This window comes from Sardina pilchardus, chromosome 2 (genome assembly GCF_963854185.1).
Source record: "Sardina pilchardus chromosome 2, fSarPil1.1, whole genome shotgun sequence".
Lineage (NCBI taxonomy): Eukaryota > Metazoa > Chordata > Actinopteri > Clupeiformes > Clupeidae > Sardina > Sardina pilchardus.
This window is the reverse complement of record NC_084995.1, coordinates 36,246,534-36,273,976: the sequence shown is the minus strand read 5'-3', so window position 1 is coordinate 36,273,976 and position 27,443 is coordinate 36,246,534. Positions and strand designations below refer to the sequence as shown.

Below are 27,443 nucleotides of genomic sequence, written 5' to 3'. Positions count from 1 at the left end.
GAGACCCCCGGGCTCTCAGAAGCCCTTCTTGCTGGTGGCAGAGAAGATGCGATGAGCTCTCTAGCCAGCACTAATGATGCATTAGGCTGTTGATAGTTGATGTAGTTGTGACGGACAGATTCTCTTGCAGGCACTGGTGTTGTAGATGGTGGTTGCAGATGGTTTCTGTTGTGTTGCAAGGACGCAAGGATGTGGTGGAATCAACAGGGCTGGGAATCTTCCTCAGTAACAGGCTCCATCTTCCACCAGGCCACATAGCCTCCAAGTAGCAGGTGTGCTAAATTTCTTGTTTTAAATCCAGGTCAGGACCTTTGACTCAGTTATCCTAGAATGGCGAACACAAATATCTCAGGTTCAAAGGCTGAATTCCCGCATTTTCCCATACCCTGCACAACCCTTATAGGGAAGGTTATTTGAAGGTGACTCTGTGCCATATACTCTGAGAGAGTGCTAATACAGATGTCAGTCAGGTCTTATATGGTATATAATACAATATACATACATATATATATATATACATACAATACATAACAGCTTGACACATGATCATGATTTTGATACCACAGATGAATAAAGACCTAGTGCAAGACAATGGTAGAATTTACATATAGGCCTACACACCACACCATAGGCGAGAGCTGGTTTCACAAACAGATCCACCAGCTGCGCTAAAGGCGTTGGTCATCGCATTTTACTTGGACCACTGAATCAGACCCTGATTAATGCTAACTTGGCAATCCAGAGCAAATACTGATGCAGGGGATGCATCCATGGAGAACAGTATATCAATCTTATTTCCCATAGATTGTATAGCATTTTGATGACTTTACTGGGTGAGCCCAAACTGCATCACACTTTTCTACTCACCCACACATCATTACTCAAAGCCAATAATTTGGGATTGCATGCAGACACATTATGCAGAGTATATCGAGGTGAACATCTGAGATTAGGACAGCATTTTGGAGAATGTTTGCAATTGATTGTCACAGTGTGCGCATATAAAAACAGTGAGCATTTGAGAAAGATTTATTGTGAAGTAGTCACTTGAGAGGGACGTTGTCAGCAATTCTGTCAATTTATATATAGAGAATAGGCTATATGTAATATGTTTAATTAATTTGACTGAATTCATAAAGAACCACAGGAGTAGTCCTGTTGGGGAAATGATTCAACCACATAGCCTCCACTACCTCTTCTGCAGTTGCTTGACAGAAGTGCTCTGTGAGATGATGAGATAAACCATGCGTGATTAGTCATCATCCTGCAATGGTGTTTGAGAATGTCAAAGTCAAGTACCCTACAGTACGTCGTAATCAGCAAATTTACAAACTTACAGTCTTAGGGTCTCATTATAGTGCTTTGTAAAGCAGTACCCAAAATTCCAACACATTTATTTCAAATTGCCATAGGGCCTACTTTACAAGATAATGTCTGATTTTCCATAGAACACTACTCAAGGTGGTATGCATGCCAAGATGCATAATTTGTTAAAAAAAAAAAAAATGTCTGTTTGTTGTATAATAGGATACAGAATTTTGTAGGCTTATCATATGAAAATGAGTGACAATAGTTATTTCACCCTTACTCAAATTGCAGTTGCATGCATATCAATTAAGTGAGATGTGTAGGCACAACTAGCCTACGTGTTTTTTTCTTACAGATTTGCTAGTGTGGCAAAATGTCATCAACGTCAGCTAAACCACCAGCAACCATTCTAGTTAAAGTTCAGACACAACATCCAACATCTAGGCTACTTTAACTGTGTGCATTGTCTTCTACACTCTTTGCTAATAGGTGATGTTTCGCCGTGTTTTCTTCCGGGGGGTTGGATGGACATTCCTTTAGTGATTTCATTGGACGCGTGTGTTTCTGCGCATACATCATTGGCTTACATAGTTGTCACTCCTGTTCATTTTTGCCTGTCGTGGCAGCCCTTCAGCCCTGCACGTCTGTGGAGAGATCAGTTATTATGTGTGTGAAAACATTACTCGGGTCGATAGCGATCCTGTAGCTTCGACTACAACTTGTAAAGGAGACACACCACATCCGTTTCACATCCACACGGCATAATTCTTGCTGACAGGTTGAATTCGTGACGCAGAGTCAACGCCAAAACTTTCCCTGCCGTTGTTTCTGTCAAAGCTATTCGTACAGGTAAGACAACCACTTTGGCGATAGGCTATCTTGCTGTCGTGTTGAGAGGGCTGGCGCATTCGGTTTCTGAAATTATATTTTCAAAAGTTAGATGAAAACGTTTTCAGTATTGTCGAACAGCTGTTAGCCTAGCATATTCTCTGACATCAGTTAGGCTCTTTCAAACTCCTTTTCCTAGCAGTGTGCCTTTAGGCTACCTACCTGTGCGTTTAGCAGGTGCACTGCTCTTGAGCACGCGGGAGAGTCAGTCAACTTACTTTCCATGTATTGAATCGAGCTTACATAGGCCTAAATGGCTACTCCAGCGGATACGTTTAGGCTAAACATTTAAATAAACCCTATTCAAATGATGTCATTCAACTGGTCATGTAACGTTTTGCAATAAAACTACAACCAGGCTACATGCAACATGTTGGCAGAGCTGTCTTGTGGGTTGGTGACGGTTTTTGGAAATGTTACAAAATAGCCTACAGATCTTTTAAGAATGAACATTGTATCTGTCCATCCAGGCTATTCATGGGTTTCATCAGGCCCCTTCCACAGGTGTATTCATTCATAGGTGCTTGATTTTATACACCTGTGGAAAGGGACAAAACCCATGCACCGGTTTTACTATCACCTCTGCCTAAGTATTATGCTTTCTGTGTTTGTTGAAACTGTGAAACGTATTGTGACAAAAAAAGAGTAGGCCAGTTCTGTGAATTTTTTCCAACGCATTTAGGCCTCATAGCCATTCTGAACTCTTGCACTGACATATGCACTTTCTTCATCATCTTTGAAGTGTTTTATGGCTACCAGGCCTGTCTCAATTTAAAGCCAGTTTCCTGACATTCAAGCCCATTCTGAAAACAGTTGATACTATGACATTCATGACATGACATTATGATATTTTGGGAGTTTAGGCTACTGGTTGATTTTGTTCAACTTCTGGAGAGAACTGCTCTCTTCATATGTTCATAGGTTTTCACTGATCCAATGTTAAAATCATTAGATGAATTACTGGTTCAATGAACCCTATCTCACCATGAAGCTAAAGCCAAGTATAAGCGTACATGACTCATATTTATTATGCCCAGGAAATGGGTATAGTTTGACCGCCTGCAGGTTTATCATTTAATTAGTTCTGTTTCTTATCATGAACAATTAACTGGCGGTATACCGTGCTAGTTCATCCTGAAGCATTGTGTTACAGAGAGGATGAGGCTCGCAAGCACCACATGCATCCCACATAGTGCAGAACTGCAACTACTTGTCTGTTTGATGTGGAGGTGGATGTTTGATGTGTTCAGGGTAGGCTTGAACAGGGCGGGTAGGCAGGGGCTCATGTGTCCGTTCATTCATTTTCTAGACTCAGTTATGGCATTCATTTGTCTCCTTTATTCCCAGTGGTGAAAGCAGATTAGTCACATGATCGCAGATTGCTTGCTCAGTAAAAATAAAGTTATTTTGATCTGGCAAGACTGATATAGATGGATAGTTGCAAGCTACTTGTGTTGCTTTTGCTATATATTTTTAAAAGAGTTCTGTTTAACAATATGTGAGAGATTATTTTTCAGTGTGTAAAGTGCATGGTGATTGTTACAATGTGTTGCCTGAGCGGTTACCACATTTTCCATATATTTCCATACTCTTTACAGAGTAACTTAACTGTTGGCATAGTCACTCGCCGAATTTGAATATGTTTGAGATTGCAAGGAAGAAACAGTTATCTGATTACATTACACTTGATGGTAAACCGGTAAACCATGTGAATGCAAAATGTGTGATGGCCATATTTTTTTCTTTGTAATCTAACAATGTAACCTACTGTAATTATTATGTACTGAGCCTTTCAGAAGCAAAACAAATTCATGCCATAACAGTACTTGATAATTTAGTTTATACAAAATGTTTTTCAAGGTACTAATGGTGCATTTAAATGTTGACGTGTCCACACTACTCCAAGCCTCGTACCATATCCTCTTTCCCCACAGTAAGGCAAGATGAGCCCATGGATTATTCAAACTGGCCTTGTTCTGCTGCTGCTGTCAGGGTCGTTGAAGACAACAGAAGGGAAGAAGGATGAGATGCTGTATTGTTCAGGTAAGGCACTGTGTTTACTGGCAAATCGCACTTGTTCAGAAAGGCGTGTAAAGGGCCGTTCACACCAAGAACGATAACGATAACGATAACTATAACCATAACGATAAAAGCGTCCACACTGGCCAACGATAAGAAAAGTCTCTCCTCATGTTAATGAATGTGATGGCTAGAATATTATGGGTTCTGATTGGCTGTTAGCTTTTTATCGTTCTCAAAATCGCTCTGAAAGTGATCAACAACGATATCGTTCTTCATGTTGTTATCGTTATAGTTTATGTGTGAACGTTGTCATTCATATTAACGAGAGCGATATTTATTTATAGTTATCGTTATCGTTATCGTTCTTGCTGTGAACGGGCCTTAAGAATGGGAATAGCTGAAAAGGAGAGTGAGTGCATTTAGGAGAGAAAAACACAGAAGTCCTTGCGGGACTGATGTATTAAAAAGACTGGAACCCTATTTTTTTGCACTCCCAACTTCTGCCAAAAATGAACTATTAAAATGCAGAGGAGTTTTGCCAAGACTCCTGTGAAATGAAGAATTGTTAATTTACAGTGCATCATGAATGCATATGAACATGGCAATCACAGTAGCTCTTACAATTTTGAAAGCCCATTCCGCTGTCCATGGGTGCCTCTCATTCGTGTTTTATACATCCTCCCTTCCTTCCTGGGTCCTCTCACTGATCTAGATAAAGAATGATGGGGCGGCAACAATGGGATAGTCTATCCTGTGCTAGTTATAGATCAGTGGGAACGAGTCTGGAGGACCGAGCATCGAGGATCGAAGAGGGACGTTGAGAGAGGCCCCATGTTTGTGTTCATGACTCAATGGGAGGGAAACTGAAAATATTTCATAGTAGAAATAAGTACATAGCTTGTATATGTGTGTAATGTTTTTTTTTTGTTGCCACACAGCAACATTATGCTTACAGGTCAAATATGGGAAAACACACTACCTCTTTGATGCCCTCCATAGTTAACTCTTTCTTCAGATGAGCTCTTCCTGATTCACGTCATAGTGATAACACATCTCTGTTGTAGATCAGACTACGCCCTCTCTGGCTCCAATTAGCCTAATTGTTGCATTTTAAGACGGTGTGGTCTTTGTAGGGTATCTATGTAACTGTTAGAACAAAAGTATCTTACTAGAGTTTGATTCTCTATGCAGTGTGGACGCTTTTATCCTTCAAGTTATAGTTATCTATATAGTTATCGTTCCTGGTGTGAACAGCCCTTATAAAACTGTAGTTACAGTTATCTTTATAGCATTATTCCTGGTGTGAACGGCTCAAGTCAGAAGTATAGACAAACAAAATGCTTAAACTAATGAAACAAACAATAATTATTGTATCATCTTGTATACACCTACAGAACATTCACAATGATTGAAAATAAGTGAACCCTAGAATGAATAACTGATTCGGCTGTAATGCTAATGACCCCAACCAAGCACTCCTAGTAACCTACACAACATTCAGCAGACATTTTAGCCAACTCTTCCTATTTCAGCCATGTCTGTTGGGAATGGTTCTGTTGAAGCCTCAGTGTTGGGATGATGTTTTCATGGTGCCCTTTTTGTGCCATACTGTCTAAACAACTTAATCTCTTTTGTCAGTCCACAAAGCATTTTCCAATAGCACTGTGGAATGTCAAGCTGCTCTTTGGTAAACTTCCAGCATTCAGCTATGTTTTTTGGGAGAGCAGTGCATCTTCAGTGGTCTCCTGCTTAGCCAAATAAAGTCAAGTTTAGTTGTATATCACATTTCACACACAGAGGTAATTCAATGCTGTGTTCAATGCTTTACATAAACAAAAGCAAAGGATAGTGTAAGATAATGCTAAGATCCTGTTTAACATTTTACCTGAGTTACTTCTGCTTAACTCATGAATAGAGATGTCAATCAGGTGCAATGCCTCCTCAATGCATTTAGCTGGTAGGGAAATCCAGTGTTAAGGGGACTTTTTTTTTTTTTTTTTTTTTTTTTTTTAAATTATTATTTGGTTTAGTTAAACATATAATAACAAACTTGTATAAATTATTGAATTCCAAGTTTGACAACTTCTGTTCTTTTTTGTACTTTTTCCTATTTACATTGTGAACGTATGAATTATGTATTCAAAATGAACAATATCAATGCTGTTGTGTGATATTATGTAAATGAAAATGTATTGTGTTTGTTCACAATGCAGGTAATTCCAAAGGCTTCACTTACTTTTTCTTGCAACTGTAAGCATAAATGTAATAACCAAAAGTAAGACAGACTTGTTTTACAAATAGGTATAATTTAGATTTGTTTTTCGGTCCTTCCTTGAACAAATATCTAATATGTCTAATCTCTGTATGTCTGTTAAAGTCTCATACACTGGGATTGAGTAGACATGTCCTATTGTGCATTTCGGAGTCGAGTGTCATTCACAGTGCTGTTGGCAGTCAGCCAAGCCATCTATGCATGCCGACTCTCCTCCTGATGTGTGTAATTGCACTATTCAGCACCCAGCTGCACCCCGCGGTTGATATGGGGCCTTAACAAAAGGCCATCGTGCTTGTGGCTTCGGTTTTGGTTCATTTTGGTTAGGTGCTTGTATTTCAGTGATATTTTGGTGTGTAAGGTGACCAAGTCATTTTCTTGTCTCAAGTGAAACACATTGAAATTGTTAAGTCTAGCTGGCTAACTCTAGCTTGGATAACAATCTACTGCAAAGAACAGATTCCATCAGTTCTCTGGTGTGATACTTCACGATTCATGCACATTTTTATACTGACTGTTGCTCAACGATGCAGCTGGTCTCCAAGCTGTCCAGCTACTATTCAAACAGTATCCATCCATTATGCTGAGACCTTGTCTTGTTGGATGTAGACTGTGCAAGTGGTGCTGTGGTTGTGTAACATGATCATCGTGTATCATGGGTGATCATTTACTGTTGCATCAGGCCACTTTTATTATGCCAGCTGATGCATTGTGGTAGTTTCTGTGACTGTAGGTTTTATCTGCTGTTGTCAATTGATTACTTTGCAAAGTATCGTCAATGTCTCGCTGCATGGAGCTCTATTTACTAGATAATGCAGATGTGTTGCTTGTTGTTAATAGATTTGTTTTCTTCCTACAGCCTGCATGGCAATTGCTGATGAGCTGAACTATTCAATTAGCCAGACTGATCCTAAGAAGACCATTGACGTGGGTGGATTTAGACTGAAACCTGATGGTAGTCTCACTGATAAGAAGGTATGTCTCAAAGTCAAACTGAATAAGGCATGAATGTGCATAGTATTTATGCTTACCAATGTTGTGACTGTTAGCAAATAACATATTTCCCTTCAGGCACTGTTATTTTTTTTCTGCTGTGCATTACAAATACTTCACTGCATAGTATAATGAGATGAGTTTTCTGCTTTTGATGTAATATTAGTGTTGCCAGGGAGAGCGAGGTTCAAAATGCAACAATTCCACAATGATCTGTCTGTCAAATTGTGTTTTTGTTTAGCTGCACATGAACACATCTTAATTTTAACAGTCATCTACCCTTGAGCTTTTGCACATATTGAACTGCCAGTTTCACAAAATGTGCAACACACACACACACACACACACACACACACACACACACACACACACACACACACACACACACACACACACACACACACACACACAGAGTTAATTCAGTTTTTGTGTAATTCAATATGACATTTGTACACTCTACAAAATGTTTAATGATTAATGTTAGTGAACATGCATGTCCAATGTGTATTTTTATTGAATTGATCATTGAATCTATGAAGGGTAACAGAAATGACCTTGACGCAGTTCATCTGCATGTGTGTCTGTATTGTTGCCTGTGCACATGAATATGGCTGGTGGAGATGCTGAAATACACCATTATAGACATTATGCAGTATAAATATACAATGATATCCACTTACATTCCATTATGAGACAATATGCATACTTGCTTACAGACAGGAAGTACAGGTACATAAAGCAACATTTGAAATGAGATCTCACCTCTTTCTCCTAAGGGACTCTCTCAGCTACAAACTAGCCCCCCAAAAGAGGCCAAGTCCAATTTAAGTTACATTTAATTAGAGGGAAACTACTGTCTGAGAACAACCTAGGTTCTCTTTGAGGATGACAATGAGTGTACATTTTTGTTTGGGGACAAACCTCAGTCAGTGCAGTTATGAGCATTTATGCTTTTACAACTGAATAGCATATAGCATATCCTTCGGCATATCCATATCGCTATGCTAAGATAAACTAACCATTTCAGACATGCACAAATATAAGAGGATGCATAAACTCTTATGTAACTCTGGGGTAGACTGTAAATAAACTAATTTCCCAAATAGCTTAAAATGCAAATGTACTTTGACATCGCAAAGTTGCCCCCAAAGACTATGCTATATACTGTACTACTCAGTTGTAAATACATATTCTGGCGTTAACTCAAAACGGTACCAAACAAACATTTACACTCTAGTTTCCTTTCAAGTTCTCAAAATACTCAGTTTTTCGTCTCAATCTGGTCTTATCTATTCTTGCTTTGTTTCTCCTACAGGCTGCTTAGGAGAAACAGGTGAGATCGCAAGTGCTTATTTATTTACTCAAGACCAGACGTGTACCTTTGGGTGGTGTTTTATTTGCATTTTTTGATGTCATTGCTTTAGGTTTTATACAGGAAATAATTTAAATAATCCAAAACCAAATTAGGCAATACCTATTGAGTGGAAATAGCCACCACATTTTCTAGTGCATTTCTAGCATGCAAAGCTGAATGTGTTTTCGTGGAATACCTCAGGAGTTTGTTATTTCATGTAGCCTTCTAGTGGCTGTGTACCCTGTGCACCAGTAACATTGTGTTGTGGTGAAGAAGCCCAATTAGCCATGGGCACACTCACAGTCCAAGGAGATGCTCAGCTTCACCTTTCAGTTGTCACCATATTCCTGATGCATCATGGCCTCTTGTGCCTTATTGGGAAATTGATCAACCTCATACCATCACCCTATACATCTTCATAAAGACACACCAGTGTCAATGACCTTGTAAATGATCACAGGCTCCTACAAATCTCCCAGCAAATTGTAACTCAGAGAAAACTGACACAGTACTGTGTCTCCACGCTATCAATGTACTGCTGGGGAAAGGTCAGGTCCCTGTGAAAGGCAGTGCCTGACCCCTGGTATCCTGGGAGTGACGTGAGTCCTCCATTGATCACAGGGGTTAATCCTATTTTGATTGTTATAGGTATCTAATGAATAGGCATTTACGCAGTTCTTTCCTCATTCTCCACGGCCCTTAAGATGTAACGTCTAGCTTTTTTACTGAGTAATGTTTCATATGAAGAGAGCCATGAACATTTGTATTGAAGATGGAATATCCCTTACATTTTATGTGTTAACATCTTGATCTCCTAAATGAGGAGGGGTGAGGTACATTCTGAAAGCTTCAGAAATTCTCTTTTTCTATTGGTGATCATAGTACATAGTAATGTAACTCCAAAAGATTTTTAACTGTCATGAAGGGCGACTTTAAACAGTTTTTTGGCACTATTCTTGTCTATTTCTAAAGTAGCAGATGATAACATGAGATAGACACCAATGTTGACATTATTGAGGTTTTCTGACCATCAACACTTTGATTGCTGCTCTTTTGAGCCTACTTGTATTATTTTATTTGGTTTATAAGTGTTGTTTCCCAGTGCAGGGCTGGTCTTTGAGGCTGTGTTGCTGGCATGATGTATAATAAGTGCCTCCCAGAGCACCAGTGTGCACAGTAGTGTGTGCATGCAGACACTGCTTCACCAGGTGTTATGTCAGTTGTTGGTTTCACACACTGATTTGAGTCCTGCTTAAAAGTACCATCATCCCTCTCTCTCTCTCTCCCTGTCTCTCTGTGTGTGTCTCTCTGTCTCTCTCTTTCTCTTTCTTTCTCTCTCTCTCTCTCTCTCTCTCTCTCTCTCTCTCTCTCTCTGCCTACAGGGACTCTATGGTCTATATGGTACACACATTATGTGAGCTCTTCCTTCCACTATGGAATTAATTTGTGATTTCAGAAATGATATCCTGCTGGTGTTCTGTTTTCAGAGAATTATGGATATTGAGATTGTCTCAGTTTGTAGTTTGAAGTTTTGCAAGTAGTAGCACATTAGTATGATTCATTTTGTTGGTCTTGGGAAGGCTCATCATTTTTCTTTTTTGGTCTTGATTTGTCTTTCTAATGGTGTGAGGCTTTTAAATTATTGTCACAATAAGCTGAAAGGCCTTTCTGCCAATCCTACAATGATGGCTAGCTTTCCACTGTGATTCAGTGGAGGATGGCATCCCTGAGAAGCCTTTTCTCTTCCTGGACTGGCTACCCCCTCCCCTTTATTCCTGTGGAAATTCTTTATTGACAGGTTCTATTCAAAACCCTCCGACTGTTGCAGCAAGGAATTAAATTCCCCAGAATTTTCTGGATTGTGTGATAAGGATGCAACATTGAAGCCACCCTTGCAAAACCCAGCCGAGGAAGATTTGATTTCATTCCTGATTCTTTTTTTCTTTTGTTTGATCAATTTAACTGGGTTCACTGTTTCCTGCCTCTGAATCAGAACACCACATAGAGTTATGAATATGCATTTAATGAATGTTTGATCAAAAACCTGATAAAGAATGTGCCAGAGTGTTTATATTAAATCAAACCAATGAATGTGCTATTTTCTATGCATCAGCTTTTAAGCCACTGGGGGGGGGCATGTTTAATTTTTTAGTAGTATTATTATGCTTTCGTTGGATTAGGTGGGATCCTTTTACTTAGTGTACCAGCTGTGCACCATGGTTGTCCACTGTCTTATCGCTCTCTGACTATCCGACTGTTTTTCAACCCTTTAATTAAAAAGGGTGTGTGTTTGTGTGTGTGTGTGTGTGTGTGTGTGTGTGTACTGCTTGCTCTTCTTCCTTGAGACCTTTTATCTTACTTGTGACCAGATGGCAGAGAGCCATGGAAACCTCTTTGTGTCAGAGAGATTCACAAGAGAAAAAAGGGAGAGTGAGAGAGCGAGGGAGGAGGCAAAAAAAAAAAACCAACAACGTGCACCATAATGTAATCAGAGGGGACCGGAAGGTCCCATACTGAGTCTGAAAAGGGACAATGGGGTCAGGGATATACATCTACATTGCAAGAAATCCAGCTCATCTGCAATCTGGCCCTCTCTCTCTGTCTCTCTCCCTCTGTCTCTCGCTCTCCCTCTTCCCAATACCCCACAGCCCTCCCCACTTCTCTCCCTCCTGGCGCCCTTTGACCGGGCTTGACAAGGAAAAACTTCCTGCTTTGATCAGCGAAGGGTGGAGGTGATGGGCTGCCAAAAGGAGTACCAAAGGATGAGACTTAAGTGTTTACCCTGCACTTGGCTGCTGGTGACACCGCTCCCCTCCCCGCTCCTTACCCCCCGCTCGCCTCTCCATTCACTCTCTCCGCCCTCCCGTCACCCTTTCCCCTTTCTCCTTCCGGGGGAGGCCAAAGGGTGGGAGCAGGTTGCACCTTGACCTGTCTAGACGCCACAGTGTGGGTTTTGTCTTGTTTCCAAGACACAGGGCTACACTTTGCCTAACTTTAGTGGTACAGGTTAAAATGTCATAGCTGTGGCAGAGAGGATGTTTTTGAGATGGGAACGGAAGGAAAAGGTCACTTGTATGACCTGGATGCTTGACCATATAGAATAATTTCATGGGGGAGAAAGAAGAGGCGGGAAGAAGGAAGATTGCCTTGTCAAACTGCTGCTTTTTTTTTTTTTTTTGCGACAACATCTGAAGTGAAATATTACTTAATCTGATTTTCATTATTTAATAGGTTCCTTTTGCTAGGTCAGAAACTCAGTTAACGGAACTGCTGGAAGGAGTGTGCAACAGCATGAGTGATTACGCCCTCCATGTGGATCCAGACACCAAGGAAAAGAGCTATAAAAGATTTGCCCCAAGGAGCAACGGCGGTGGGGATTTCCCCGATTTTAACAATTTTAAGTTTGATGGCCCAGAGGGTTCCAATGCTCTCAAATTTGCTGTAAGTATTTTTATTTAAATTTCTTTCACAAGTTCAGTACATCATGTTTAATATAAGTCCTGAGGAGTTTTATTTATTTATTTTTTTTATCTACAATTGTTTTTTCAATAAGCTATAATATTAAATGCCACAAATATTGCATGTTATTGGAAAAGGAAATGGTTTGCATTTGATGTTTTCTTTTCCTGCCTAAATATGTACTAACTGTAAAACAGGACATTATTTCTTCTTTTCTAATTTGGTAATAGATATTGCCATGCATATTGATTATTGCTATGATTACTCATGAGAATTAGCCAGTGTTGGGCAACTATGGATCAGCTCCATTGAAATAGCAACAAATATCTTTTTACTACTTTTACATTGAAGTTCATTCAATTCTATATTTATTCATGCCCATCATTGGGCCATTTTATAGGGAGAACTGGCAGTGTATTTTCCATGCCACCATTTCAAATCATATTGTCCTGCAAAAAATACTACTTTACATTAAGCTAAACATTACGTTCTCAAATGTTAAACATGCATTTTGTCTATGCAGTCTGGATTGAAAATGCTATGTTTGTTTGTTGATGAGGTTGTGTGACACCACGAAGGAGATGCTTCTCCAATGCTATCGATGTGTAGGTGTTTCAAGATGGCAGCACTGCCATGTTAGACGAGTAGAGGGGAAAAAATGGCCGCCTCACAGCATGGAGCAGAGCCCACTGTGCTTCGTTAGATGTTAACCTATAGCCAACACTGTATATGTTACCTGTTTTGCTGTACCCCGTTCAAGTGTGTAACCGGCATGTTGTTTGTTTGCTCACAGTGTGAGACTGTTGTGGAAGAGCTAGAAGATGATATCATCTCTCTCTTTGCCAATGAATCAGAACACATAGCCGACAAGTTGTGTGGCGAAATATCAGGTACTGGTTTATGGCGTGGCTTGTGTTCTCTGTCTCTCTCTCTCTCTATCTATCTCTGTCTCTCTCTCTCACACACTCCTGCACGATCACACACACCTTCACACTTGCATTTTCTCTTTTGATGGGTCTCTTTGCATCCTCCATGTTGTGGTAGTTGTTATCAGGAATTCTGTTGTATGTTCAGGTCTCCTGGAGATCATGTCTATTTAGTTATTATCCACTATTGTGCTAATCAGTAGGCCTATATATTCAAATACACTAATTTGTGTAATGCTTTTAATCAAATCAAAAAGCACAGCACTTTACAACCCACACTGACCTCACATATTGTGCATGAATTTAAATTATTGGAATAGAATACATTGATCGTGTTATTTATGTTCCTTATGTCTCAAAGGTTTCCCACACAGATATGCTATAGTTTGGAATAAATTGGCATACCATTTTAGTAGACCCAAGTTTGTTGATGCCTTGCATAGTCTTTCACAATTGAATTAGACAAAACATGGCACAATATAAAGGTTGTGTAAAGGTAGTAATTAATGTCTCGTAGGATGGATAATATGTTCCATTCTCACATTTGGTGCCTCCCTTTTCTTAACCTCCATTTAGCTTCATTTCTCTAATGGACCATCATTTTCTGAAGTGGAAATGATGGTTTAGCTGAATTATGACATTTGTTCTCAGTTTTACACTTTGAATCAAAGAGAAATTGAGCACTCTACTTAAAAACATATTGTTTCCAATTTTTTTCCATTTCAAAAATGGATCTCGTGCATATTCCTCTACCACTATATGGCTGATACAAGACATCCTTGTTTTGGTTGTAATTTGAAATGTGCTTTTAGCTGAGTTTGTTAATGGTGTTTTCTTCATCGTTTTCATGTCTAGGCTATTGTAAAGGGAGCCAAGGCCAGCGTTCAGAGTTGTAACATTGGCTGGAGAACAATGCCCAAGCTGTGACCTGAGGTAGAATATTGCGTACGTTTACTAATTCTGGGTGGAACACTGTACACAGTGATTTGATGGAAAACATTATATGACTGTGTTTTGTAATTTTATAAATAAAAGTGGTTTTAAAGTACCTAATTTCTTCCCCAGTCATGTGCATCTCTGTGGTGGAAATGAACACTGTGCCTTAAATTAAGTGGCTGTTCGTAATACTCAAGTAAATTCTGTTCACTGGCTCCTAATTGGTTTTGTTTGGTGTGGTCTACAGCGGCCTGTCAAAGGCCATCAAAAACAAGTTAAAATGGCCACATATTTGCTCTTTAATTAGTAGAAAATATATTTTTGGACCATGATTACATATTGCACTATTAGCATTTTAATTTAATAATGTTACTTGAAATGGCCTACATTTCTTTAATCAGAGCATGTCATATTCCCTTTGCTTATTTTTTTTACTCAAGCCTCGATTATTGCATTGCTGATGAAGCCACCATACAATAATAATGATGTTGGGAGTCTTCTAAGAAAAACTGAGCACTTGTCCCTTTAGTATGGAGAAACAAAAAAGCATTTATGGTTTATTTTTTGTACTGTACATACTGTTTGTCTTTCCGGTTATGTCAATGCTCTACGCAAATGAAACCACGAAAAAAAAAATAGATTTCTGAAATGTTTTTTTGAAGGAGTCACATTTGCCAGAATTAAATATTTCAATGCATATAACTGTGTTGCAATGACAAAGGCAAGCTAATATGTTTGGCCTGAATTCTTGTTTCTGAATTCAAATTATGTTGAAAATTTGTTGCCGTCATTAAAATACGTATTGATCTTGCTACATGTTACACTTGTCTTAGATGTTGTGTTCACTGTTTGAAGACTAAGATGGAAATCCACCATTTAATGTTTTCAATTTTATTATTGTGAGGTCAAACTTTCGAAACAAAGTACAACATCAATGCGTTTACATATACAACACATTGACTCATTAATGTTTTTTTTCTGCGTGGTGTCTGTTGCAAATGCATGGAACAAAAAGTTTTCTCCCAAAATGCTGAGCAAGAAGTGTACTTAAACTGAGCTTGGAGCTCTCCCATGCCCGTCCTTGTTTGTCTTTGAACATGGCTGCCAGTTATGCATGAGGCCCGGCATCGCAGCCTCCTCGCTCAGCTCTTAAGACGCGGGAGTGCGCGTGCGCTGAGCTGGGACGACATCCTGGTTCTGCAGGGCTAAGGAGTTTTACCGGCGACGCCATGATGCTCTTGCATCAGGCGTTCCCCTAGATGCTGGATGAGTGTGTCAGACAAATCACTGAGGGGTAACAGACCGCCCTCTCTCTTCTCCACAACTTCTATCAAATGCATGATCTGCTTGTTGAGTTTTGCACAGCCTATAGACGACAGTTTATGTAAAGAATTACTGAGGGTCTTTTAAGATGACAAGGTTATTTTAAAGGCCATTGTACCTGCAGTGCATAGTGTGCCATAGAGATCATTACAATGAAAGCGTATGTTCACATTTGCAGTGGCTCAATAAGTATACAGTTTGAGTTAAAGGAACGATGATACAAATTATATTTACACTTGTGTGATACATACTTCGCAAGGTGAATTTAAACTACAGTAAATATAACCTGAGCAGTATTTTAGCATCTGACTATAGCCCCCCCTCCCCTTTCACAGGAAATGTCCTGAGAAAGGGGAAGGGGGGCCGGGGGTGTAATCTATTGCGAAGAGTCCAGTGTGCACCAGCTGCATTAGCCAATCAGGAAACTTCCAATGAGACTGACATCCCAGTCTGCCAGTTAGTTTTCATGCACACTCTATACTGAGGGGGGTGGGGGTGAGGGGTGGGTGGATTCCTATTGTGGTCAAGTCTACACGTCTGGCAGAAGGGAGCAAGAAGAACCTAATATTGCGTATAGAACTCCACTCCATATTACTTAGTTAACATTAACATACGCTGTAGTGAATTCCTTTACTTTAACCAATTCCCTTTCCTTTTTACTTTGTATTATGGGAATGGCATATCCAGATAAAAGTTTTGGCGAATGTATACAATATACATTTTCTTTTTCCTCACAGACCTCAACAGGCCTAACATTTTTCCCTGTCTAAAGCTCTCAATGCATCTCTTGATTACTAGAAAACATTTTAGCTGTTTTATTTAGTGTGTGTGTGTGTGTGTGTGTGTGTGTGTGTGTGTGTGTGTGTGTGTGTGTGTGTGTGTGTGTGTGTGTGTGTGTGTGTGTGTGTGTGTAAACCTGTCAATGGAAATTACTGTCAGTACTCCTTAGAAAAATAATGAATTTTGACCCATATTAACATCATGTTTCACCTGCAGCTGTTGCAACAACAACTTAAATGTCACTTGCAAACTTTATTGACTGTTGGTGAGCTACCCTGAAGAATGTTGCGAGTGCAGCAGGCCATCCCTGTACTATCCCAGTGTGTAGAGTCTGAGCTGCTACTTCACAGTACTTTACAGACCAAGGGTTGCCACGGTGCCATTGGCAAGACCTCAAAATTATGAGCCAAACTGGGCTTCTCATTTCCCATGCGTCGGTTCTAGGTGCATCAGCAATATGGTTCTGGAAGGACTACTCCGAGCCTCTGTTTGCCCTCAGCCAAAACAGAGCCTTCAGGCACAGTATGTGAACTGGATGACGAACCATTTTTTTTTTCTCTCTGAAAGAAAACTAAACTTGATCTCAATGAAAAAGGAGGCCCTCTTCTCTCATTGAGAAATGTGATGGAAAAGTGAATCCTGTCCCCTTACTCTGCAAAGTTCAGCCACTGAGATGTAGCATTAACTTGTATTTTAACAAGATTAAAATATATTTGTCCTGGAGATTAGCATACTTAAGTCCCCTTTTGCCTTTTCAGCAGTGGTAGTGTGCTTTGATCTGTGTTGCGTGGCAAGAGCCTGGCTTTGGCTTGGCCATCCGAGTGCCAAGTGTGAAATTGGCCTGATGTCATCTCCATTCTTCACCTTCTCCATCTTTCACTGGCTTAATTATATTTCCGCCACAAAGCCCCAGCACTTAATTGCATATTCAAGTTTGATAGGAAGCATTTAGAAACTATGGATAAATAACTCAGTGGGGGAGGGGACAGGAGGGGCCTTTTGTATGACAAGCATACAAGGACCATCAGTAGGCCTACTTGATGTATTTTGTTTCCATGTGACTGGCCTTTGGCCTATTGTTTTGCAAAAGTTAAATAGGGGAGTTGGACTTGTGAATCTCTAACAGGTGTTCTTTAACACATTAACACATTTTTAACAAATAGTTGCCAAATGTTCTTGCAGTGTACTCAAGTTTTGTGCATTCTAAGAAGCTGAAAATCTTTAAGTGTCCTTCTGTTGTCCATCTGAAAATATATGGAAATTCTGCTCTGGCATATGTGATTTTATGACCTCTAACTCATTATAGCCATTTTTTGTAACTTTACATATTGCATGAAACTAAATTAGATGTACCTCTCTCACTTTTATAACCATTTTTTATCCTAGAAAACTAACTTCTGTGCCGCGTAGTTGACTACAACTTCGTCTGTATGTCCATGCGTCAGAGTTCTGTCTCGTCGTGGCACTTTTGCTATGGAGCACAGAGGAGTTTATGGGTCGCCAAAGTAATGTAATGCAATGCAAGACACCCCGACTGAATTCGGAGGTGTGCAAATGGAGGACTGAAGCAAGTGAAGCACCTGCAGCTGTCACACAAGGCTTTGACCTTCAACGGGGTCTCCCGGCCACAGACTCCATTCAGGAGCCACGCTGCGCGTCTGAGCGGCACCGGCCTTTCTCTTCCCCGTGAGCCTCATCAAGTCAGTGACCGTTGGGCGTTACTTCCACATACAAGCTGAGCCAGAATAGAAATGCAGATGAGCTTTTCTGGCATTGAAGAGCAGGTCAATGCTGGGGATGGTCTTCAGATAGTATGGCTTTTGTGGGATCTTTTCAATTGCGACTTATAAAAAACGCACAAGCCTCCAGGTAACTTATCACTGCAACATTTCCGTCCTTAGCTTTGTGAGACTGCAAGAGTTTTGATCACAATCTGATTTGTATTGTATTTACGCTAGGCTTTGACACAAAATACTCTTGAGACCATTGACCAGTTATTTTTTTATGGCTTGTTTATGTTCGTCACTGGCATTTGTCAGTAGCTTGGCTTTCTTAAGAGTCGTGATTTCTTTTTCAAATAAGCTTGGCTGGAGGAAATACATTTGGTAGTCTATCTGTACCAACCAGCATGTCTTTATAACTCAAAGCTACTGTAGGCCTACCTGATTGAGTTTTTGTCTTTATTCCCTTGGGAGCAGTGGTTGTATTCTGTTGACCTGGGTGCGTTTGCGTGTTCTTTTCTAGACCGTTTTGTTTCAGTCAGCAGGAAATATGGAATGTAGGTGATGCCTATTACGAATTATTGTGAAGTTGGCCTATATCAAAGTAAATAAAACGTTAAACCCTTGTTACAAAGAAATGTAGCCTAACGATGCAATAGAAGCAGTCTTTTTTGTCATTATTATTATTATTATTGTTATTATTTTACTTTATAAGTTTACGCAGTATGTTTAGGTCTACATAATGGACTATTGTGTAAAACTTGAGGCCTCCAATCTTCGTGTTTAGAACATGTGGCATTTAAATTGGCTTTCTTTAATGTCAGGCCTGATCCCATAACAGGCCGAACTTGTGCTATAGTTAGAATATGACGCAGTCTTTTCGTGAGGGTATGGGGTGGACTTCAGTGTAATGTAGGCCTACAACAAATGCATTTTCTGATTTTGCTTCTTGGGACGGGACATTTTCCACGTATAGGCTATACGACGCTCCATAGTCCACGTAGTAGGTCATATGAGGCTCCAATTAACCATGGTTCCTCTAATTGCGTTATAGGACTAAGTTGTGCAGAATGATGGTAACCCATCTTAAGTTTATTGGCTAATATGCAAATGACAACATAATTTCTGTAATGTACCCATAGTGTTACCGTTTCAGGATGTTTAGCCACACCCTCAAACTAACATGCTACAGACTTAACACTTGCAGCAAATACAGAAATGAACACTTGCAGCAAATACAGAAATGAAAACAGTAGCCTAAGTCATCGTTTTGAATCCAGTTTTATTTCTTTACTCGTTTTTCAGTTCTCAGGCTGCAATTATACACACATTATATAAAATTATGTACAGTTGCTTTCCTCAAAGAGAACCACTTGAAGAAATAATAATAATAATAACAATAATAAAAAACATTACACATCAAATGGTTTGTTTTCTCTTTTTTTGTACATATTCTGTTATGAACTGAAGGCAATGGCCCATTATTGATACAAAGGGTGGGGTTTTTAAAAATTATTTTTTAGACCACAGTTCTCACAGGAAAGTTCATTATAGAACTTAAGGCAAAGTGTGTTCGTTTGGTGAGTCTCAATTCATACACACTTTTAAAATGTTCAATTAACACACTGCATACCATGAGCATCACATAACATTGATTCCATCTGCAACTGAATGCCACACTCATTACTTCCATGTTTTGTGAAGTAGGTTATGACTAATTGCAGCTTTCATGCAAAGGCCTCACATTTTTCATCAATAAAAGAAGTTATTGCAAGATAAATAAGCAATGTAAACACATCCGTTTCTTCTCTGAAAAAGCAATATCTGAGCGTCAGAACATTTTCTCTTGGCGGCTTTTCAAACAACAATAAACAACACTGAACTACCGGTAGGCCTAATCAGTTGAATCAATAGTTTGGATGTATGACAAAGAAAGTATAGGTATTTAAGATTGCAATATGTTGTTGCAATATATTGTGTGTTTGTGTCCTTCATTTTTGATTCTGCGTTCAGGTCAATAATCAAATAGGCTAACTAACTCCTGGTAGTTTAGATCATTAGCTACATTTCGGCACATTATGAACTAAAACCTGTTTATTTTTATAAGAGAGGTTAAAATATTGCTTTTTCTCATAAAACTATATAATATATAATAAAAGCCTCCTCTGGCATCATACGTTTAAATGATATTTTACATTCTTTTTACTAATAGAACTCTACACCAGATGTGCGTCAAGTTACAACAGGTCATAAATATGTTTTACCAGAAATGTATTAGTTTATGCATTCGATGCCTTGGGAGTTATAAAGTTGTGTCAGCTTTCCATATAACCTAACCTAGAGTACTGCAAGACAACTTCCACAACTCTGGCCCATAAATACCCTAGTCTATACAACAATGCTGTCAGGCTTGTGGGAAACTTCATATCAATGCCACATAAATATACCAGCTCTTGAGAAATGACATTCAATCATAATAAAAAAAGAGGAACAGGAAACACACTGAAATAAAATAACATTAACAAAGCCGTCTGCCATGTAGTTAAATCACAGTTGCCTGAATGCAGCAGAAAAAATCTTTGGACTTCAGCATGAATTTCATAGTTACTGTAATGCGTCAACGTCAAGTGCCAATCAAAAGCGCTTGTTCAAAAAGTTTCAGAAAATTATACAGCAATATTTTCAAAAGTTTTTTGTTTGTTTTACAACAGCATACTTGTAAATTATAAGCTATATACACATAATATTGCAGAATTATAGGTATTCCATACATATCTCAAATGCATAAACGCTGGTATTTTTGTACACTGGCCCTTTAAATTATTGCATTTGATCATATTTTTTTTGTCTGGCATTAATCACTGTCTGATTTGTCTTCTTTTGAACTTGAGGCATGATTGTAGAGTCCCTGTGCCATCAGTTGGATTGCTAGTGAATTCTTGCCCCCGGTGGCTTTCTTGATCTTGGCCCTCTTGTTTTGAAACCATATTTTGATCTGAGACTCGTTAAGACCAAGTTCTTGCGCCAGAGTCTGCCGTCGTTGCTCTGTAAGATACCGGTTATTCTGAAACTCTGCCTTCAGTCTCTGAAGTTGCTCGGCTGTAAAGGCAGTTCTAGGACGCTTGTCTTCCTTGCTTGGAGTTTTTTTCTTTGGTTTGCGAGATCTTGGTCCTGTTGTTTCCAAAGACAGAGTATGGATTAGTGACTGAGCAATGGATTAGTACAGATGCAAAGCATTGGCCTATGGGACAAATCCTACATAGCCAAAATTACAATTGGTGCATCATCGTCACAAGGCCAAAATAGTCTATTAAGAATGCCACTACTATAGGCTCAGATGTATAGCCTAGCTTAGGCTACTTCTAGGCATGTCTACATGATACAGGCAGACGCACAGCAGTTACTGATGTGCGTTGAATGAATAAGTAGGCCTAGCTATCTCATAGTTGCCGGAGTTCTGGACAGGGCTGTGGATGAGTGCTTGGGGGTGGGGTGATGATTGAAGCGAAGGGAGGGTGAGGGGACTCTCTTTTCACTTACTGTTTCCATAGGAACCACATTTGTAAGCTAGAGTTGTTCATAAACTTGTTATAAATATTGAAGATCAGCCGGTACCTTTTTTAACCGTTCAAATCGAAATTTCATTCGATTCCGAATTTGATTCTGTGACGCACATTCACCTGCTTTGGCTAGGGTAGGCTACGACAGGCTGTTGGTAGCTTTCCTTATTTTAAAGATAATAAAGCCAGTAGGCAAATCGTTTTAGCCTAGTTTTCTGATGAGATCCTCAATTCAAAGACACGACATTTTTTCCTGAAGAATAATAATTCTTAAAGTGGTCCATCGATGGCATGTGTAGGCTAAAACATTATAGACCTATCGACACTCACTGCTATTTTATAACATGCTTTATCACAGTTGCAAAAGGGACAAGGCCATAGGCCTAGTTGAGCTATAGCTAACTCTTGAGAGTTCATTGAATAAAAACACCTACTGGAGGCTTATACCTGACGTCGTAGGCTATATTATCGAGTTTCATTTTCGACGTTGTCTAGTGCATGCTCCTTTATTCAAATGATGGGCGCACTCTTATTTTGCATAGCCTATAGGCCAACACAACTAAATAACATTGTTAGAAGTGTTACAATATTACAAAGTTCTAATGATACATTGTTAACAGTGAAAGTGTTGAAGGTTTCCATTTGTTGAAAGTGATTACATGCATAATTTCAGTTTTAGAGTAGCCTAGGCTACTTACAAGATAATTTCACCTATTCGATGTTTTAGAGTCCTTCCGATCCAAACCAGTTAAATACTGATGTCAATAGCGATTATTAATTGATTGGTTTATTTATTGCTGCACTTTTGGAGACTTTTGGACTATTTTTTTTTACTGAAATGTGTAGGCTAAATTTCCTTGTGCATCCGTCCGAAACAGTTCTCACTCATGGATTCAAATCCATTGTCAAAAATATGCAAATTCAATATTAACAAAGGCAAGAACTGAACAATGGCGTAAAACGAAGTTTTGGACATGTCACAAAATTATTAAAAAGTAAATGTTCTATCAATGTTAGTGAGCTCTCTTGTGCTTGTATTAGAACAATCAACTTTATTAGACTATTTTTTATACTGCAGGCTATATCTAGACTATCATGTATGGTTTCTGCTTTTTAAATTAGCCTAAGGGGTAACGAGCTTTTTTGTAGACTAATGAAAAAAAAAATGTTTAGCGTAATGTTTTCCTTACAGAGAAAAGTTTTTTTTTTTTTTTTTTAAATATAGGCCTATATTAGGCTACACATAGCATACGATTGTGGTAGCATACGGTCTACAGCTTAGAGGTATCGTGCAATTGTAGCCAAGCGCAAATATAGCTTTATTATAACCGAAAAGGCAAGGAAAACTAATCCACATTTGAAACTGTAATTTCTGTAATAATCTCAATCTCGAAAAGGCCTCTGCTATTTATGTTGTAGGGGATTTTCCCCCTGACGCCATTCAACGAAGTTTAATAGCCTAGTTTATATACAGTCTATAATACAAAATAATTATGAAAAAAAGTCTATGACTATGTTATGCCACTATCCCCAACGTTAATAGCTAAAATAAAAATGAAAAATAAATCAAACAAATGAACAGATTGTTGGCGGGCGTAGCCTAGTCATGGTCAAAGTGAACTAATTATTATTCCATGCAATGGGGTTTCCGGAGATCCCTGCATCCATTCAAGGACCATTTACCCGCTATATAAATCAATTCAATTGAAACTAGGTTAGGGAAATTATCAGTCGAACCGACATTTTGCTGCAATATCCAGACAAAATGCAACAAATACTGAAGTACATTTTTGGAAGAAATAAAAAAAAGTTGGCGCTCACCTGATGATGGCCGATCCGAATATCTGGTACAATACACCCAGGCTGGCCAGAGCATAGGCTGTGAGGAGGGGGAACTGTTGGTTTGCGAACTATCCGAGTCCGAGCTTAGGCACTGATCCCCACTCTCTTCACGGGGCTTCAGAGGCGCTTCCTCAGCAATGCTTGATTTCTTCGCTCCATTAATGGAACTAGGGTTCGAAGTTCCTTCTTCTGCTACAGTCCCCTCCACCTGACCCAGTCTTAAACCCGAAGAGTGGTCCTCCCGTCCTCTTCGAATACCTGTTTCGCGGTTCAAGGTCCCCTCTTTTCTGCGTCCAAAGTCAGGTCGTAGAATATTGTCGATGAAAAAGTTGGTAATTCGGTGTGGGAGAAGGTTAGCCGGTGCTTGTAATAGTGGAAGAATGGCTCTGTTGGATTCATCGCCGGAATCCTGGCGCTCTGCATCTCTGTTGCTATGATCATTTTCTTCCATTCTGAAATACTCTCCCAGCACTCGATCTTTAACCCCTTTCTCACTCTCCCGCACACAAATATACGAATTCCAGTTTTAAAATGTCTATCTTTTCTTTTTGTTATTTATAATAAAAAAAGAGAAAAGAAACACACGAAATCCTCTCACCGAAGACGATTTTCTTTAAATACCACAGAGCCGCCTTTGGTCGTGATCACAAAGAAAAAACATACTTTTACTATTTAAATCCAGAGCAGGCTGTTCTTTTCATCTCGTTTGTGTTATTTGGATTTCCCTGCAAAAGGCAAGGCTTTCTATATCAAATCTGAACGAATAACGACGATTCGTATGCAGCCTAAACTACGCGTAAATAAAGAGGTGCGACTGGTTCTGAAATACTTTCACTATGGATTTTTGTTCTTATTTTTAATACGAGTCCCCCAGAGTGACGTTGCAGTCCGGTATCTAAGACACGTGCCTTTAACCAATAGAAAAACAAGAATCGAACCACATGATCTACTGACTCCCGGATAAATGACAGCACCCAACATCGCCTTAATTTCCCTCTTTAAAGCTATAGTACAACTTATAAACAGATATCTACTACATTACATACAACTATTTACATATTAACGAGTTGAATGTATTGTTATTTACAGCCAATTCATCTTGCGTAAATTCCAAATATTGAGCGCCAATAGTAAGTTATTTCTCTAATTCATGATAATACGGACTTCCAAGTAGGCTAACAGTTGTGGTGAAAATGGCCAATCACGTTGAGGGGGAGGGATGCGTAATGAGAATAGGCGCACGATGTTTACTTGTCGTAGTTTACGGGAATATTTCAATGATTTGAAAGTTTTGCTTGCCTGCCTGCATTCTTCCAAACTGAATTAAAATGGTGCAGGTCGCCGGTAGACTATAGGCTTTTAAACATTTATTAATTCGATGTAAAATCAATCTTTCTCATGCACACAGTAGCAATCAATTAACCCATATCTCATTGGAGGACATCAACCCTCACATTCCTTTCATTTGCAAAATCGTAACTGGCAACTCGGAATCGAGGTTTGTGCTTTGTCAGCATGTCTTTGACTCTGACGAGCCAGCACTTAACTTACGCTGAAAAACATGGACACTCCTGCATATTGTCGAGTCAGAGAGCGCATGCAATAGATAGTGGCCCATTTGAAGAAGTCGGTGACGTACAAACAACAGAATAGTGTAACAGACGACAAACATGCAAAATCTAATGGTACAGATGTATGTAATAGCACGAGAGTCCTAAAGATGCGTGTGAAATCATGTTAGCAGCGAAGCAGGACCTATATAGGTTTATAACCTTTATTTTAGCCTATTTACGCATACTGCTTGGTGTTGCTGAATCGATGTAGCCTACCTGTAAGAACGGGCAAGAGGTAGCCGTGCGTAAAACGTTGTTTGTGGTCAAGTGCCATTTTCATTAGACTGGCTTGTAATAGTCTGGGCTATGTGCGTTTACAGAACGACGGCACAAGACAAAGCAGAATTAACAAAGCACTTTCTTCATGTTAGATTGGTCAGGTTAGATTGAATCATGTGTGTTAATTTGGCGACATCGACAATGCCAGGTCAACTAAGTCAGCCAGTTTAACTTTGGGTAAAGCATTATACCTCAACATTACCTCATCCTCTAATGGGCATATTTCCTTAATTTGCTTAGAAGCCTAAATGGCTGACACTGTTAAGTTTACTTTTAAACACACTGTTTTGTTATTCCCAAATAAGCAAGGCTAGTGCTAGCCTACCAAGGCCTAAATCTGTTGTGTATGATCATGCGCACAAATATGTCAGGTGCTCACCCATCCTGCGCAGGCTATTCGAATTCAACCGTGATTTTGGCCTGTTGACCTTGTTCAGTTGAGCATTTTCCTATAGACCTGTAGTTACTGTGAGGTAGCCTGCTATAAAGCTAAAGTTACTGTCTAGGACTATTCCATTTTATCTTGGTTCATCCAGATCAATACATTCAATATTGTTGAATGAGCGAAGTTACAGTAATGGCTCTATACTGTTGCAGATCCGTTTAAACGTTTGTTTGTTAAAATATGCCTTTTAATTGTGTCTACTAGTTAGTCCCTCCAGCTATGTCAGCATCAACTATAACTTCCTGTTTGATCTCGAATAACGAGAGCTACTTTGGTGATGGGCTACTACGGGAAATTATTCAGAAATGAAGGCCCACGGCTATCCAGGAGTCGCAAATGTTCAAACATACTGTTGTTTTAAGATACAAAACCGACCGCGTCTTTTTCAACGTCGTAGTAGCCTCAGCATGTGGATTACAATGCCTGAAACACATGGATTTCACTATTAAGTAAAAACGGTGTTCATTTACAGAAACATTTTGGCTTCTGATGGACTGCGAGTCCCGTCATGCGTCATGGCACGGTGTGACTTTTGAATGTTTGATCTTTGTTTGAAATGGCAGAGGGGCCACAGGATAGTGATCCGCTGCAAGACTTATTTCAAATGCTGCCCAGTCGAATGTAGGAGATCACCGTTCATTCACAGCGTCACCAGCAAGACACGGCGACCTGTTTGAATCCGATCCACACACGTGAATGGCAGCCGGAATAGTAGTAACGTAAAGAATGGAACTGGTCTACACACTCGCTCATTCTATTGGTAGGTCTCACATGACTCTCGCGCAGCGCACTGATTTAAACTATATTCTGGACAGACACATTCGGTAACAAAATAATGGCAATGAAGTCACTGAAATGTCATAATCTGGAAATCTCCGAGATGTAAGTGTTTCCTAACATGTTACCCATGATCTAATACAGGTTATGCTTGCATCAAGCCCCTTGACGCAACAGGCCAGTCGCACTTCCCCAGTTAATTTCAGTCAATAACCTGTTGTAATAATGGGATCCTTTGATTATCGAAGAAAGCAAAAAGCAAAAAGCATCCAACCCATGTGTAGATTCAATATGAGAATGCACGCTTCCAAAAACCTTTCATTGTTTTCGGCCCCTTTCTACTACAAGGCAAAGAAGATGTACAGTAATAACAGTGCAAGGTTTAGGTTTATGCGTTAAAAGTTTATGTCGACAACTCTTGCCTATTTATTTGCCACCAGACAGGCTATTATTTTTCATGTAGCCTAAACTTTTCTTTTTTGTATGACGTAACATTGCGTTATGATTTAGGCTACATCTCACAAGTTGTCTTTTTCCAGACGTAGCCTATATTGTTATTGTTAGTTATTCTGAGTAGGCTAAATTAGAAACCAGAACCTGGGAGTCAAAACACCGTTAATTGACAGAAATTCAAGACACCTCACGACCTAGGGTTAGCAAAAAGCAGGGCAAAGGAAATGGATACTTTGACCAAATATCTTAAGGTTTGACAGATTCTTCGGGATTAACACCTCCAAAACATTTCACACCTTAAATGACTCCAAAAATGAACTGTGCCCTGTTACTTTAGCTAAACGTTTGGGTCAAATTTAATGACATGTTTTGAACGTTTCTGAAACATTCTGAAATGTGGTCTTTGGTTTAAATTGCATATCAACACCACAGACATGCACCTGGCGAATATATAAGCTATGCTAAAACCCCTAATTTTTTACCTTAATCACA

General features: G+C 39.4%; 2 protein-coding genes across 3 annotated transcripts; one reads left to right on the top strand and one right to left on the bottom strand.

The window, feature by feature from the left end:
• Positions 1 to 1,935: 1,935 nt before the first annotated feature.
• Positions 1,936 to 14,973, top strand: cnpy1 (canopy FGF signaling regulator 1). Of its 2 annotated transcripts, XM_062529067.1 has the most exons (7): positions 1,936 to 2,157; positions 4,131 to 4,239; positions 7,350 to 7,465; positions 12,069 to 12,278; positions 13,090 to 13,186; positions 14,078 to 14,155; positions 14,288 to 14,973. In XM_062529067.1, the coding sequence occupies exons 2-6, from the start codon at positions 4,140 to 4,142 to the stop codon at positions 14,116 to 14,118; spliced, it is 564 nt and encodes a 187-aa protein (XP_062385051.1). In that variant the 5' UTR covers positions 1,936 to 2,157; positions 4,131 to 4,139; the 3' UTR covers positions 14,119 to 14,155; positions 14,288 to 14,973. The 2 variants fall into 2 exon arrangements, with proteins under 2 accessions (XP_062385051.1, XP_062385040.1); XM_062529056.1 differs by lacking the exon at positions 14,288 to 14,973 and having other exon boundaries at positions 14,078 to 14,270.
• Positions 14,974 to 20,706: 5,733 nt separating this feature from the next.
• Positions 20,707 to 24,180, bottom strand: en2b (engrailed homeobox 2b). The gene is made up of 2 exons (XM_062556647.1): positions 23,364 to 24,180; positions 20,707 to 21,153 (listed from the first exon to the last, which is right to left on the bottom strand). Exons 1-2 carry the CDS (start codon positions 23,833 to 23,835, stop codon positions 20,837 to 20,839), a joined length of 789 nt encoding a protein of 262 aa, XP_062412631.1. The 5' UTR covers positions 23,836 to 24,180; the 3' UTR covers positions 20,707 to 20,836.
• Positions 24,181 to 27,443: the final 3,263 nt, after the last annotated feature.

Excerpts from the sequence above, each read along its gene's own strand:
- cnpy1 (XM_062529067.1), top strand. The coding sequence starts at position 4,140 with ATGAGCCCATGGATTATTCAAACTGGCCTTGTTCTGCTGCTGCTGTCA. Across the intron at positions 7,466-12,068 it reads GTAGTCTCACTGATAAGAAG|GTTCCTTTTGCTAGGTCAGA; the intron begins GTATGTCTCAAA and ends ATTATTTAATAG. Across the intron at positions 12,279-13,089 it reads CCAATGCTCTCAAATTTGCT|TGTGAGACTGTTGTGGAAGA; the intron begins GTAAGTATTTTT and ends GTTTGCTCACAG.
- en2b (XM_062556647.1), bottom strand. The coding sequence starts at position 23,835 with ATGGAAGAAAATGATCATAGCAACAGAGATGCAGAGCGCCAGGATTCC. Across the intron at positions 21,154-23,363 it reads TTCGGATCGGCCATCATCAG|GACCAAGATCTCGCAAACCA; the intron begins GTGAGCGCCAAC and ends TGGAAACAACAG.